This window comes from Salmo salar, chromosome 22, assembly GCF_965601325.2.
Source record: "Salmo salar chromosome 22, fSalSal1, whole genome shotgun sequence".
Lineage (NCBI taxonomy): Eukaryota > Metazoa > Chordata > Actinopteri > Salmoniformes > Salmonidae > Salmo > Salmo salar.
This window is the reverse complement of record NC_138312.1, coordinates 30,925,681-30,939,611: the sequence shown is the minus strand read 5'-3', so window position 1 is coordinate 30,939,611 and position 13,931 is coordinate 30,925,681. Positions and strand designations below refer to the sequence as shown.

Here is a 13,931-nt window from a genome sequence, read left to right as displayed (position 1 = left end):
ACACACACCACACACACACACACACACACACACACACACACACACACACACACAGACAAACACACACACACACACACAGACAAACACAGACAAACACACACAGACAAACACACACACACACACACACACACACACATACACACACAATTCCAGGTGATAGAAAACAAGCTTGAAGAGATTGAGGAAAATCCAAACTTCAGAGATGCCTGAAAAAGTGTTGTGATAGGTATATTTTTATGACATGGCAGTTATCGTTATCTCTGAACCCTGATATGAGTTTATGGCACACAGGGCCTTGTAATCTTGAGCTCTGTGCCACATCCCCGATGGTTAAGACAACAAAGCACTACCTGACCAGTGCCCATGGTCACATATAGGACAATGAATCAACCAGTCCATCAATCAAATTATATTTCATTAAATTTGACTGGAGCCAACCTGTTATATATAGGACCACCTATATTAACATGCAGATTCAACTCTGGTCCATTGTGTAATAAACAATTTATTAACATGTAAAAAAAAAATGGATCCATGCAACATTTACCAGTAATGAATGTATTGTTTACCAGATATTGATGAGGAGTTATAGATCTCTAGAGAATACATTGAAATAAGGATAGTGTGCTATGCAGAGGAAAACAAGTATTGATTTGATGCTGATCAAAATCTACATTAAATCTATTTGTACTGTTGTGTGACATGTACAGTATGAGTCTATTTACTTCAGCCTTTTATCCTCCAATGACTGTCACCTGATGGGGATCACCCTGACCTGTTGTTTACATTGTTTTCCTCCTGCAATGCACCACCTTATTTACCTACAGCCGGATGACATAAGTACAGAGGCAAAGTTCAGCCAGTGTTTGTGGTTGTTTGTGATTCGAATCACAACACCTCACTCTGACATGGAGGCTATACACACTCACACCTGACCCACTATGAATACCAGGTGAATAAACTGCACAGATTAGAAAGTATTTACCAGGAACACTTTTGAGGTGCAAAGTGAGAAAGACACAAAAGAACAGAAAGTAAACATTGTTTTCTTAGACATTTATAGGGAGGAGCTGCTTGTCCTTAACAACTTGCATGGCAAAGCGATAACACAGACACAGCTGACACAAACACATACAAACACACTGTTTCGAAAGTCGGCTAACTTAAGTCGACTAACACACAGCAAACAGGTTCAGCACATATGAAAACGGGTTTTGTCTCGAGGGTCAGATTCACAGCACTGATTTAGGTGAAGACAAGTGATGCCATATTGACTATTTTATGTACACAACTCTGTGGGATTGGTCCCTCCTAAAAAAACACAAACCACATTGGGATTATTGACAAAATAATAGGCAACTTTTTTGAGGCGTAAATGAGGTATCCCACAGAATGAGACACTTTGGGCCAATTCCCAAATTACTCCTCATTTTCATAATAGGTTTTTTGAACAGAAATTTGGGCACTGTCGGGGGAATAGGAAATTATTTGACAGAAAGTCTAACAAATTTGACGGCGAGCCCAATAGAGGCACGAAACTTACCTTCTTGAGTTTGAGCGCAGGTGAGCTGGAGCCATGGTAGCGCGACGCACAGCGCGAGCACCTTCCGGAGTCCCCTCATTCCGACAGTTGACACAATTTATTAAACATTACGAGCTGGGAGAGATGTACAATATCGACTACCCTCGACGGTTTCCTCCTGCTCATGAATTGTTAGTCGAATAAATCATTTAAATGTAAACATGTATCCCCTGCTATGTACAGTATCTCATAGAGAACAGGCAAAGTAAATAAATTCGGATTGAAGAGTCCCCAATCTTGAACGTTTTCTTTGCAGCAGAAGGCTAATCAGCAGATTCGAATTGATTAAAACATTCCTTTAATTTACAGAAAAACTAAACGTAAAAAGCCGACTCGTAGGCCTATTGACCAAAATATAGGCTAGGATTGGGAGAGTGTATATCTGTTTGGAACAGAGTTTACAATCTTTCAACCTCTCTGATGTGTAAAATCATCGGTAGTCACTGATTGGACAAGAGACTGTCGTTGAACCAACCAGAGACAAATGCGCCGTCTGTAGGCTACTCCACAACTGTCTTCGTAGCAGGTTAGGAGAATTTACGCAGCAGGCAAGGATAATTAACATAACAGGTTATGAGACTGGGGTTAAGGTTGGGAAATTGCTCTCCTAACCTGCTACGAAAATCACTTTGTATCGAAGTGTCCCGAATTAATCATTATTGAACCATCTTTGTGAGTAAATAAAGCTTCCTATTCATCGTTCTTTTTTTTATTCGCCTATATTAATCGTATTGGTCATGTCAATATGAAAAATACAAATCATTTTCGTATCATCTTTCTGATTTCTGTAATGTCTTTTGGATATCCTTCCATAATTATATACATAACGTATTTGAAAAAATAAATTGTAGACATTCTTGTAGCCCTACCAATTAATTATGATTAACAACACTACACACAATTGACTCAACATCGTTTGGTATTCCTGGCTTATCGCAGGGCTAATGTAAGTCCACCATTGATAAATGTCTGCTTGTTGAGAGTTACATTGGTGACAAGCCCCGCTGTTCTCCGTGAATGGCGGAATTGTACCTAGGTAGCGTGGACTGGTCACTCTTTCTTTGAAGGGGGCTGGACCAGCGCTATCAGAATGACAGCATTGTCCACGGGTCAAATTTACTTCTCAACCCTACAAGCCCGTGCACAGAGGGGGCAAACATTCTTGCATTCTCTCGTGTGCGTCACTGAAACACTGTTTTTCTCAGTACATCAAATGAATTCAACTATTTATATTTTGGTATTCTGTGACAGACAGTGATGAACTGATGATTATCCTAGTAGAGGACCTGCATATGAATATACTGTTTATATGTCATCATGATGGTTGTCGATTGAACAATGACTCAGAATAGTTCACACACGCACACACAAAAATAAAAACACACACACACACACACACACACACACACACACACACACACACACACACACACACACACAGAGGGAGAGAGACAGACATGTCTGTCTGAGCGGATGAGCCAGCTTAACAACTGCTCTCTTGAAACTGGCTCTGCCTGTAACTCCAGTCTGTGTGAGTGTGTCTGTCAGTGATTGAACAAGACAGGCACTAATTAAAATCTTTGAGTGTATTGACGCACCCATGTGTCAAGCTAATGAACATAATTTAAAAAATCCCTATCAAAATCCATTAGTTTAAGCTTGAGAAATTGGTCTGCGTCTCACATCCGCCAATGTCACCCTTATGCATCTGCCCTGGAAAGTGGCAGAGGTACAGCTGTTTGTCAGACCAGGAGACATCCCAAAAATTGGTCTTCTCACGAAAACGTCTGTAGTGTCCCAACATTTTGGGCTACAAACTAATGACCACTCTATGGAAAGAAGAGACTCACGAACATGATGGTGTTCTCCATTTTGCTCTACTACCCCCATAAGTGTCTCAGGAGTTATCTGAACATAACCCATACAAATGAATAGAAGTACGGAGGTAGTTTTCTGCCAACAAAAATAAGGGGTTAAATATGTGTCCAAAAAAAAAAATCCTGCGCTTTCTTATATCTCCTAGATAATAGGACAGACACTTCAAAACCTTATTCCTTATGATTTGTTTCTTTACTGTTTTTTGTCATTTATGAATGTGTTAATCAATGCGTTTCTATGGGCTATAATATTTCATTCAATATTTTATCAAATCATTTTTTTTTAAATATTTTTTTGATACGTAAAAGGTTCCTAAAATTCCAAATCATATAGTTAAATGATCCATGGTATGATCATCTTGAAACAATTCCATATGTTAGTTTAGTAGAACCACCCTACAAAACACCCCAAAATGTTCTTATTTGTGCCATTGCCATAAACCTACTGTTGTTATGCAATGTTAAAACAAATAGTAAATATCTCACTATAGCCAGAGGTTCTACCAGGAAGATCTTCTCAAAGATCTTATAATTTCGAAAAAGGACCTCTTGTTTCATCTTGGTTAACAGTGAGGTATGGGGTCAAATACAATAAACAAAGATAGAGTTAAACACAAGCATGTAGGGGTTGTTTTACAATATCTTCATTCAGCTAGACAAAAGTTGCCTTCATGTTAGGCCAGGCAATGAAACATTTCATAGGCATATGGCAATAACATTTTTGTAATGCGTTCGCCAGTGAGCTGTGCTGGTGAAGACTGACCTCATCTGGCCAACATGAAAACATGCACAGGTTTATTACAGAAATTACTTAATGTGATTATGTCCTGGCTCTAGGCAAGATGTGATGGAGCACTCTATACCAGTGGATCCCAATTCTGGTCCTTGAGTACCCCCAACAGCACACATTTTTGCCCTGGACGAACATACCTGATTCAACTCATTGAGGACCTGATGATTAGTTGAATCGGTTGTGCTTGTCCAGGGCTACAATAACAATGTGAATTGTTGGGGGTACTGGAGAACCGGAGTTGGGATCTAGTGCAGATAGAGGGCTATAGCCAATAATACTCTGATTGTTGACTGTATGTCATCTACTTTAGTTTCATCTAATGTCACCACATCTGTCACATACAGTGGGGAGAACAAGTATTTGATACACTGCCGATTTTGCAGGTTTTCCTACTTACAAAGCATGTAGAGGTCTGTAATTTTTATCATAGGTACACTTCAACTGTGAGAGACGGAATCTAAAACAAAAATCCAGAAAATCACATTGTATGATTTTTAAGTAATTAATTTGCATTTTATTGCATGACATAAGTATTTGATACATCAGAAAAGCAGAACTTAATATTTGGTACAGAAACCTTTGTTTGCAATTACAGAGATCATACGTTTCCTGTAGTTCTTGACCAGGTTTGCACACACTGCAGCAGGGATTTTGGCCCACTCCTCCATACAGACCTTCTCCAGATCCTTCAGGTTTCGGGGCTGTCGCTGGGCAATATGGACTTTCAGCTCCCTCCAAAGATGTTCTATTGGGTTCAGGTCTGGAGACTGGCTAGGCCACTCCAGGACCTTGAGATGCTTCTTACGGAGCCACTCCTTAGTTGCCCTGGCTGTGTGTTTCGGGTCGTTGTCATGCTGGAAGACCCAGCCACGACCCATGTTCAATGCTCTTACTGAGGGAAGGAGGTTGTTGGCCAAGATCTCGCGATACATGGCCCCATCCATCCTCCCCTCAATACGGTGCAGTCGTCCTGTCCCCTTTGCAGAAAAGTATCCCCAAAGAATGATGTTTCCACCTCCATGCTTCACGGTTGGGATAGTGTTCTTGGGGTTGTACTCATCCTTCTTCTTCCTCCAAACACGGCGAGTGGAGTTTAGACCAAAAAGCTCTATTTTTGTCTCATCAGACCACATGACCTTCTCCCATTCCTCCTCTGGATCATCCAGATGGTCATTGGCAAACTTCAGACGGGCCTGGACATGCGCTGGCTTGAGCAGGGGGACCTTGCGTGCGCTGCAGGATTTTAATCCATGACGGCGTAGTGTGTTACTAATGCTTTTCTTTGAGACTGTGGTCCAAGCTCTCTTCAGGTCATTGACCAAGTCCTGCCGTGTAGTTCTGGGCTGATCCCTCACCTTCCTCATGATCATTGATGCCCCACGAGGTGAGATCTTGCATGGAGCCCCAGACCGAGGGTGATTGACCGTCATCTTGAACTTCTTCCATTTTCTAATATATGCGCCAACAGTTGTTGCCTTCTCACCAAGCTGCTTGCCTATTGTCCTGTAGCCCATCCCAGCCTTGTGCAGGTCTACAATTTTATCCCTGATGTCATTACACAGCTCTCTGGTCTTGGCCATTGTGGAGAGGTTGGAGTCTGTTTGATTGAGTGTGTGGAGAGGTGTCTTTTATACAGGTAATGAGTTCAAACAGGTGCAGTTAATACAGGTAATGAGTGGAGAACAGGAGGGCTTCTTAAAAAAAACTAACAGGTCTGTAAGAGCCGGAATTCTTACTGGTTGGTAGGTGATCAAATACTTATGTCATGCAATAAAATGCAAATTAATTACTTAAAAATCATACAATGTGATTTTCTGGATAATTGTTTTAGATTCCGTCTCTCACAGTTGAAATGTACCTATGATAAAAATTACAGACCTCTACATGCTTTGTAAGTAGGAAAACCTGCAAAATCGGCAGTGTATCAAATACTTGTTCTCCCCACTGTACATTTCAGTAACTTTCACACAGAGCCTATGAGACAGGTCATAGAGAAATGGGTTTATTTTCCTTTGTTTTATTACACCACTTTACAGCTTTACATGGTAGGGTGTCCATGACACCCCAGATACTTGGTAATTCATCAATAAGTCACTAGGTAATTCATCAATTTCCCATTGATTATCATAATTTATGTTCCTTTATGTTCACAGACAACATCACATTTTTGTACCCCAAACACCAACTACCAAAAATGAACCAAGCACACTCATCAAACACAGGAACCAAAAGGAAGACAGAGGACAGAAACCCCTTGTTGACCAATTTTGCATTATGGAGCAAAAAACAAAACATTTCATAGGAGAAGGTATATAAAAACTGTAGATTGGTTATATACACTGCTCAAAAAAATAAAGGGAACACTAAAATAACACATCCTAGACCTGAATGAATGAAATAACCTTATTAAATACTTTTTTCTTTACATAGTTGAATGTGCTGACAACGAAATCACACAAAAATAATCAATGGAAATCCAATTTATCAACCCATGGAGGTCTGGATTTGGAGTCACACTCAAAATTAAAGTGGAAAACCACACTACAGGCTGATCCAACTTTGATGTAATGTCCTTAAAACAAGTCAAAATGAGGCTCAGTAGTGTGTGTGGCCTCCACGTGCCTGTATGACCTCCCTACAACGCCTGGGCATGCTCCTGATGAGGTGGCGGATGGTCTCCTGAGGGATCTCCTCCCAGACCTGGACTAAAGCATCCGCCAACTCCTGGACAGTCTGTGGTGCAACGTGGCGTTGGTGGATGGAGCGAGACATGATGTCCCAGATGTGCTCAATTGGATTCAGGTCTGGGGAACGGGCGGGCCAGTCCATAGCATCAATGCCTTCCTCTTGCAGGAACTGCTGACACACTCCAGCCACATGAGGTCTAGCATTGTCTTGCATTAGGAGGAACCCAGGGCCAACCGCACCAGCATATGGTCTCACAAGGGGTCTGAGGATCTCATCTCGGTACCTAATGGCAGTCAGGCTACCTCTGGCGAGCACATGGAGGGCTGTGCGGCCCCCCAAAGAAATGCCACCCCACACCATGACTGACCCACCGCCCAACCGGTCATGCTGGAGGATGTTGCAGGCAGCAGAACGTTCTCCACGGCGTCTCCAGACTCTGTCACGTCTGTCACATGTGCTCAGTGTGAACCTGCTTTCATCTGTGAAGAGCACTGGGCGCCAGTGGCGAATTTGCCAATCTTGGTGTTCTCTGGCAAATGCCAAACGTCCTGCACGGTGTTGGGCTGTAAGCACAACCCCCACCTGTGGACGTCAGGCCCTCATACCACCCTCATGGAGTCTGTTTCTGCTGGAGGTCATTTTGCAGGGCTCTGGCAGTGCTCCTCCTGCTCCTCCTTGCACAAAGACGGAGGTAGCAGTCCTGCTGCTGGGTTGTTGCCCTCCTACGGCCTCCTCCACGTTTCCTGATGTACTGGCCTGTCTCCTGGTAGCGCCTCCATGCTCTGGACACTACGCTGACAGACACAGCAAACCTTCTTGCCACAGCTCGCATTGATGTGCCATCCTGGATGAGCTGCACTACCTGAGCCACTTGTGTGGGTTGTAGACTCCGTCTCATGCTACCACTAGAGTGAAAGCACCGCCAGCATTCAAAAGTGACCAAAACATCAGCCAGGAAGCATAGGAACTGAGAAGTGGTCTGTGGTTACCACCTGCAGAACCACTCCTTTATTGGGGGTGTCTTGCTAATTGCCTATAATTTCCACCTGTTGTCTATTCCATTTGCACAACAGCATGTGAAATGTATTGTCAATCAGTGTTGCTTCCTAAGTGGACAGTTTGATTTCACAGAAGTGTGATTGACTTGGAGTTACATTGTGTTGTTTAAGTGTTCCCTTTATTTTTTTGAGCAGTGTATAAGGCAACACAACTCAAATTATTCAACACGAACAAGTAACATAGATGCTGTATGTATGTGAATACTGGACTGTTTGGTTTGTATATGATATAATAGTGTTACATATTACAACACTCCAAAAAGACAGTAACCTCTGAGTTCTGCTGGTATCAGTGGTGGTAGAATGGCTTACATCTGGACAAGCAACTAAATCAGACTGATGTGTTGATGAGTCTTGACAGAATACAATCAGAGGGAGGTTTGAGGTCAGGTATTGTTCTAGTAATGCGATGAATATTCTCAATGCATTCCATTTATACTGTCATTAGCTTTAGGTGTTAACAACATACTGTATCTGACAGGTCAAAATAGAATACAACACCTGAAAAATACAAAGTGAAATGGTTTCACCCTGCTTATTTGTAAGTAACAAACTGTGCAAATAATTAAATATATTAAATGAGCATGTCGAATAAATTGATACAGTTATGCTATTGTTTTTTTACATCCGTTATTAGACAGTAGCAACGATGATGATTATGAACATGGTCTTTTGCCTGCTAATGCCTGCAATGCAGTGAAGAAAATGATATGACAACAATAACGTCTAATGTAACTGGCCCCTCTAACAGTACAACTGGCCCCAGCTTGGCCCCCCCCAGTTGAAATGGTCTAGAACCGCCACTGCCGTGGACTCATCGAGGAGGAGGCTGAAACGCTGGTCACCCACATCTGCGACCAACTTTTTCAGAAAGTATGGTGCTAGAACACCATTAATCATTTCTGTGCACTTTGTCCTGTGCATTTTGAAGTGGGTAGCAGCAGTGGAGTCTGAGAAAGCAGCTCTACATGCTTCTCCAATGTGATCACATTATAAGGCTTTGCCTTTTGAGTATGTTTTTGAGTTGTCATGTGTTTTTTTTACATCACGAAGTTTGGCATAGAAATCAGCCTTACAATACAGGCAGTATGCCCGTATTCTCCAATAAACAGCTTCAACCAGCCTTTGAATTCAGGGTTTGATTCCCACTCCTTTCTGTATTTTTGAGTGTACAGTTTAGACTGAGACATGATGAGCTAGCCAGCTAGATGTTTATCTTATGTCACAGAGAGGCACACACACATTGGACAAGGTGAGTAAGTGACTGAGGCTGTGTGAGTCAAATGCAGTGATTTATTTTTGTGCAGTGATTTATTTTAGACAAAGAACATTTTACATTTACAGGATCAGCCAGCGGCGGCTTCCCGCATGCGCGATTCATTTGCAGTCTGGACGCGGAGGGGTGAACATCTCCTGCTCTGACTTCAGCGCGAGGACTGGGCCGCCTGTGAGTGCTTTGTGACGGGGGTTGGGCCCACGGCAGCACCCGCTGCTCGTTGAGAAGAGTAAGAACGATACGTGCTTTCACGTCAGTCTCCAAAAGCCTCCAATAACACCAGAAAAAGTCGCTAGATTTGTCGCTAGTCGATTTTTAAAAAATGTGTCGCTAGAGGGGTATGAATACTTGCTAAATAGGAAATAGGAAGCACAGTTCCCGCTCAGCCCAGTCAAAACTGTTCGCTGCTCTGGCACAAGCTCTACTCTGGAACAAGCTCCCTCACGACGCCAGGACAGCGGAGTCAGTCACCACCTTCCGGAGACACCTGAAACCCCACCTCTTTAAGGAATACCTAGGATAGGATAAAGTAATCCTTCTAACCCCCCCCCCCCCCCTTAAAAGATTTAGATGCACTATTGTAAAGTGGTTGTTCCACTGGATATCATAAGGTGAATGCACCAATTTGTAAGTCGCTCTGGATAAGAGCGTCTGCTAAATGACTTAAATGTAAATATAGCGACAAAATCGCTAAGTTGGCAACATTGGACTCGCCTGTCCTTTCTTCTGTGGAGTTTATTGGTGGTTTCCATCCAATTTTATGGTACATTACCGCCACCTACTGTACTGGAGCGCCCCCGCCTCCAGACTGTGTACGGGAGTCCTATTTTAAAAATGGACCTATAGAAGTATATATAGAGGGGTTCCTGCCAATGCCCACATGCAGGAACGCCGCAATTGCGGGCCACAATTGCACCCTTCTCTTTTAAAGAGCTGCATTTTAGCCAATGATTCATAAATACACTAGATGACTAATATGGGGTGCTGTGTTGAAACCAACGTGTCTCCATCTTGTAAAACATATTTTGGACGCTATAGAAATGCATTTATTAGTGTCTACATTCGTTTTTGCCACGTGTTATATTACAGACACCTTAATGAATATTATTAAATTATATTGTGAACTAAACAAAAAATAAATAAAAAATTCTTAAGCTATACATTTTCAGATTTCTAACATTACTATTCCCAATACAACAACAAAAATGCTTTAACACATGTACTTTTGTCCTTAACATTTCATTGAAATACTGTGGAGGGCTGCTTATATTTTCTTCATCTGTGCCACTCCATTTAGTATGAATTCTTACTTTATGTTAGATTACATTAGTCTATGTAAATTCAGGACACTGAAATTGGTATGTTATGTTTGGTCTGACATTAGATTACTTAAGGCAAAAACAAAAGAAGCGTGGTTGGATATATAATGCGAAAATATAGCATCCCAAAGGTTCGAATCTCATCACAGACAACTATAGCATTTTAGCTAATTAGCAACTTTGCAATTACTTACTACTTTTTAGCTACATTGCAACTACTTACCATGGTAGCTAACCCTTTAACCTAACTCCTAGCCCTAACCTTAATGCCTAACGTAGCGTATCATGCTAAAGCAGTCAAACTTATTCTATCATATTAAAGCAGTCAAACATAGCATATCATACTAAAGTAGTCAAACAAAATGTCATACTAAATGATCAAGACGTAAGATACTATACATCTTGCAATTCATTTGTAATTGTAAGACCGCTACAACATTGGTTGGCCAATGTAATGTAACATATCACACTAAATGTCGGTGCTGGACTTTCGTAAAATATAATACGTTTTGCTCTGAGACCAGGTTGCACTGGGGAGTGCCAATATGGCGGACCGATGGCTTCAAAGCCTCAATGGTCAACCATAACATTAACAATCTAGGGTTTATATACACATAATTGAGTCCAGCTGGCACACAGGTCAGTACAGATGGTGGTGACTGTCATGTGAGGTATGGAAAGTAAACAAACAAGCTATAGCGCTAATCAGATACAGCACAACGAGCAGCAACCATGGGAACCCCCATGATCTGAGGTTTCAGATCGCGATGAAAGTAGCCTGGTCCTAGGCCAGTTGAAAGGACATATCCTAACTGCTGAGGCTTTTATCAGACTCACAACTGCCCTCAACCGACACGAAGAATGTAACTGCACCGTTACCCATCAGCAAGGGACTTCTGGGTTGCTGGCGGAATGTTTAAGGCGGGCACTTCGGCGACCCAGGTGTTTTAGGACAACGTCCGTGGTTCGGCTGCCCCGTTATCGCCATAGCCTAATATAACAACACATCATTCTTAACCGGCCTGCTTTACCTTCGATAGTCAATCGTCGGCGCTTGCATGCTCTACAGCTTCACTGAAGTTAGTTGGATAGTTTTTCCAAAAGGTCGGATTTACAATGAAAGCCAAGATTGGGGTCATCCTAGTCATGCTTGCAGCTTTCGTTTATGTTGCAGCACAGGATGCTGAAGCCGAGGAAAATGTTGTGGAAGAGTTATTGGTGGAAACCTTGGTGAGTTCTGTCTGTTTTTGCCAAAGCAGCGATAAGAAAGTGGCGACTCTTGCACGAGCCGAATACAATAATGCATTGCAACATTCAGACCAAATTCAAACAATGTAGGCCTATCAGCTTGTTATTAAGGTATCGCTTATTTTATGTAATAAAACGATGTCATATTTTGAATGCAAAAATTACTTGATTTTATTTTCCCCCCCATTTTTCTCCCCCTTCATAAGGTGAAACCCGAAACTTGCTCTATAATGTCAGAAATGGGAGACACGCTACAAATCCACTATACGGTAAGAAAAAAAGTGTACATTAATGGCCTAACTAACATTTTCAATTTCAAAGGTAGGCTAGGCACCGCCCTGTTTGACATCAGACCTAGCCTACATGCTTATTGAGACAACTGTCGATTTTTATGAAATCTGGTCAAAAGTGTTCTCTGCAATTGAAGTGGTGCTGATTCATTGCACCTCGATACGATCTTGCCTATGTGGCACGGTGTGAAGCAGCAAGTTCGTTTCACTAAAGACTGGGGAAATTCGTGTGCCAGTCAAATAAAAGCAACTTTCAGTTTTGCATTACACTTAGTTTGTAATCATATCTGGGATGGCAAGTAAATTGCGTGTTTTACCCCATGTGCAATGGACAAGTTTTCCGCGTGCCAAACATTCTACTCGGTAGTGTGATGGGGGAGCTGCAACACGTCAGCACTCCTGCTCATTACCAGATTGCTATAACATGTGGTTTGATAAGTAAAATACCTAACCAGGCGTTGTAAGATCTGTCATGCCTCAGCAATGTCTGAGCAGGAGAACATGACCAAACCAGAAAGGATGAGGCATAACTGGGCCTAAAATCTGTCTTCAGCAGTAGGTGGCGTTTTCTAATCATAACCACACTGCTAATCTTACATTAAAACCAAAAAGCACTTTTTTTTCCTTCATTTTTACGATAAAGCCAATTTTGACTGGCTGTTAACTAGTGAAAACCGTTGCGCTGGTTGTTCACATGCGTGTCTGCCATCTCATTGGCTAGAATGGTCCCACGTGATTTCATTAAAACGACGAGGTCATTGATTCAACGGTGTGCCCAGTGCAGCCACTCCTGTAAAGAAAGTTGAACGGTCTGTCAAGTGTTTCACATTTTTATGTGACTTGAACAGGATAGGCATCTTAACCTTCTATCTAGATTAGAATCACAGCTTGCGTGCAAAATCTCTTAACATGCACCTACCATATTGTTCCAATGCTCTGAACAGGGTAAACTGCTGGCAGATGGCAAGGTGATTGACTCATCACTGTCCCGGGACCCCCTTGTTGTTGTGTTGGGAAAGAGGACCGTTATCCCTGGTAAAATCACAACCATTCAAAAAGACAGTTTTAGACAATATATTGATCACACAAAACAGGAACACTAGCTTAATTAAGTTAACAGTATTATAAACTGGGTGGTTCTAGCCCTGAGTGCTGATTGCCTGACAGCTGTCATATATCAGACCGTATACCACGGGTATAACATTTATTTTTACTGTTCTAATTACATTGGTAACCAGTTCATAATAACAATAATGCACCTGTGGGGTTTGTGGTATGTGGCCAATATCTACTAAGGGCTGTATCCAGCCCTTAGTGGTATATTGGCCATATACCACACCCCCTCGTGCCTTATTGCTTAAATATACCTTCAAATATAGCTCACACTTGCAGTGCAGTGTTTATTGCATCATTCACTGTGATACTGTATCTCCAACAGGTCTGGAACAGAGCTTGGTTGGAGTTTGTGAAAGGTAAGTAAACAGTCAAGGTCTGCCAATACAAAATTGAAGTGGACTACATTAATTTAGAACCACTTTCACTAGGAATTCAATATGACTTGGCTAAGCAAGGACAATTTTTTCAAATATAGATATTACCACTATGTGAAGCAATCAAAGATCCTGTCTCAAATTACTTTGGTAAAATGTCACAAATAGTGGATGACATGAAAATCTATGAGAATAACCTCAGTCTGTCTTATGGTTCTCTAGACAAAAAATCAAGACTACTATTCCACCACACCTTGCCTATGGAAAGAGAGGATACCCTCCCACCATCCCAGGTACTTAACCACATCTG

General features: G+C 41.8%; 2 protein-coding genes across 4 annotated transcripts in view; one reads left to right on the top strand and one right to left on the bottom strand.

The window, feature by feature from the left end:
- LOC106583220 (receptor tyrosine-protein kinase erbB-3) overlaps nucleotides 1–2,008 on the bottom strand; it is a 45,365-nt gene extending 43,357 nt beyond the window's left edge. For both annotated transcript variants that reach the window (XM_014167141.3, XM_014167142.3), the window contains exon 1: nucleotides 1,544–2,008. In XM_014167141.3, coding sequence (XP_014022616.2) covers nucleotides 1,544–1,622 — 79 coding nt within the window. In that variant the 5' untranslated portion in view covers nucleotides 1,623–2,008. The remainder of the gene's footprint in view (nucleotides 1–1,543) is intronic.
- LOC106583223 (FKBP prolyl isomerase 11) overlaps nucleotides 1–13,931 on the top strand; it is a 45,320-nt gene that overhangs the window by 30,971 nt on the left and 418 nt on the right. Inside the window, exons 1-5 of one of the 2 annotated variants that reach the window (XM_014167147.3) lie at nucleotides 11,300–11,823; nucleotides 12,048–12,110; nucleotides 13,076–13,166; nucleotides 13,570–13,603; nucleotides 13,844–13,914. In XM_014167147.3, coding sequence (XP_014022622.1) covers nucleotides 11,710–11,823; nucleotides 12,048–12,110; nucleotides 13,076–13,166; nucleotides 13,570–13,603; nucleotides 13,844–13,914 — 373 coding nt within the window. In that variant the 5' untranslated portion in view covers nucleotides 11,300–11,709. Of the gene's footprint in view, nucleotides 1–11,299; nucleotides 11,824–12,047; nucleotides 12,111–13,075; nucleotides 13,167–13,569; nucleotides 13,604–13,843; nucleotides 13,915–13,931 lie in introns of those variants that run through there. The other variant, XM_082967476.1, reaches the window with a different exon arrangement.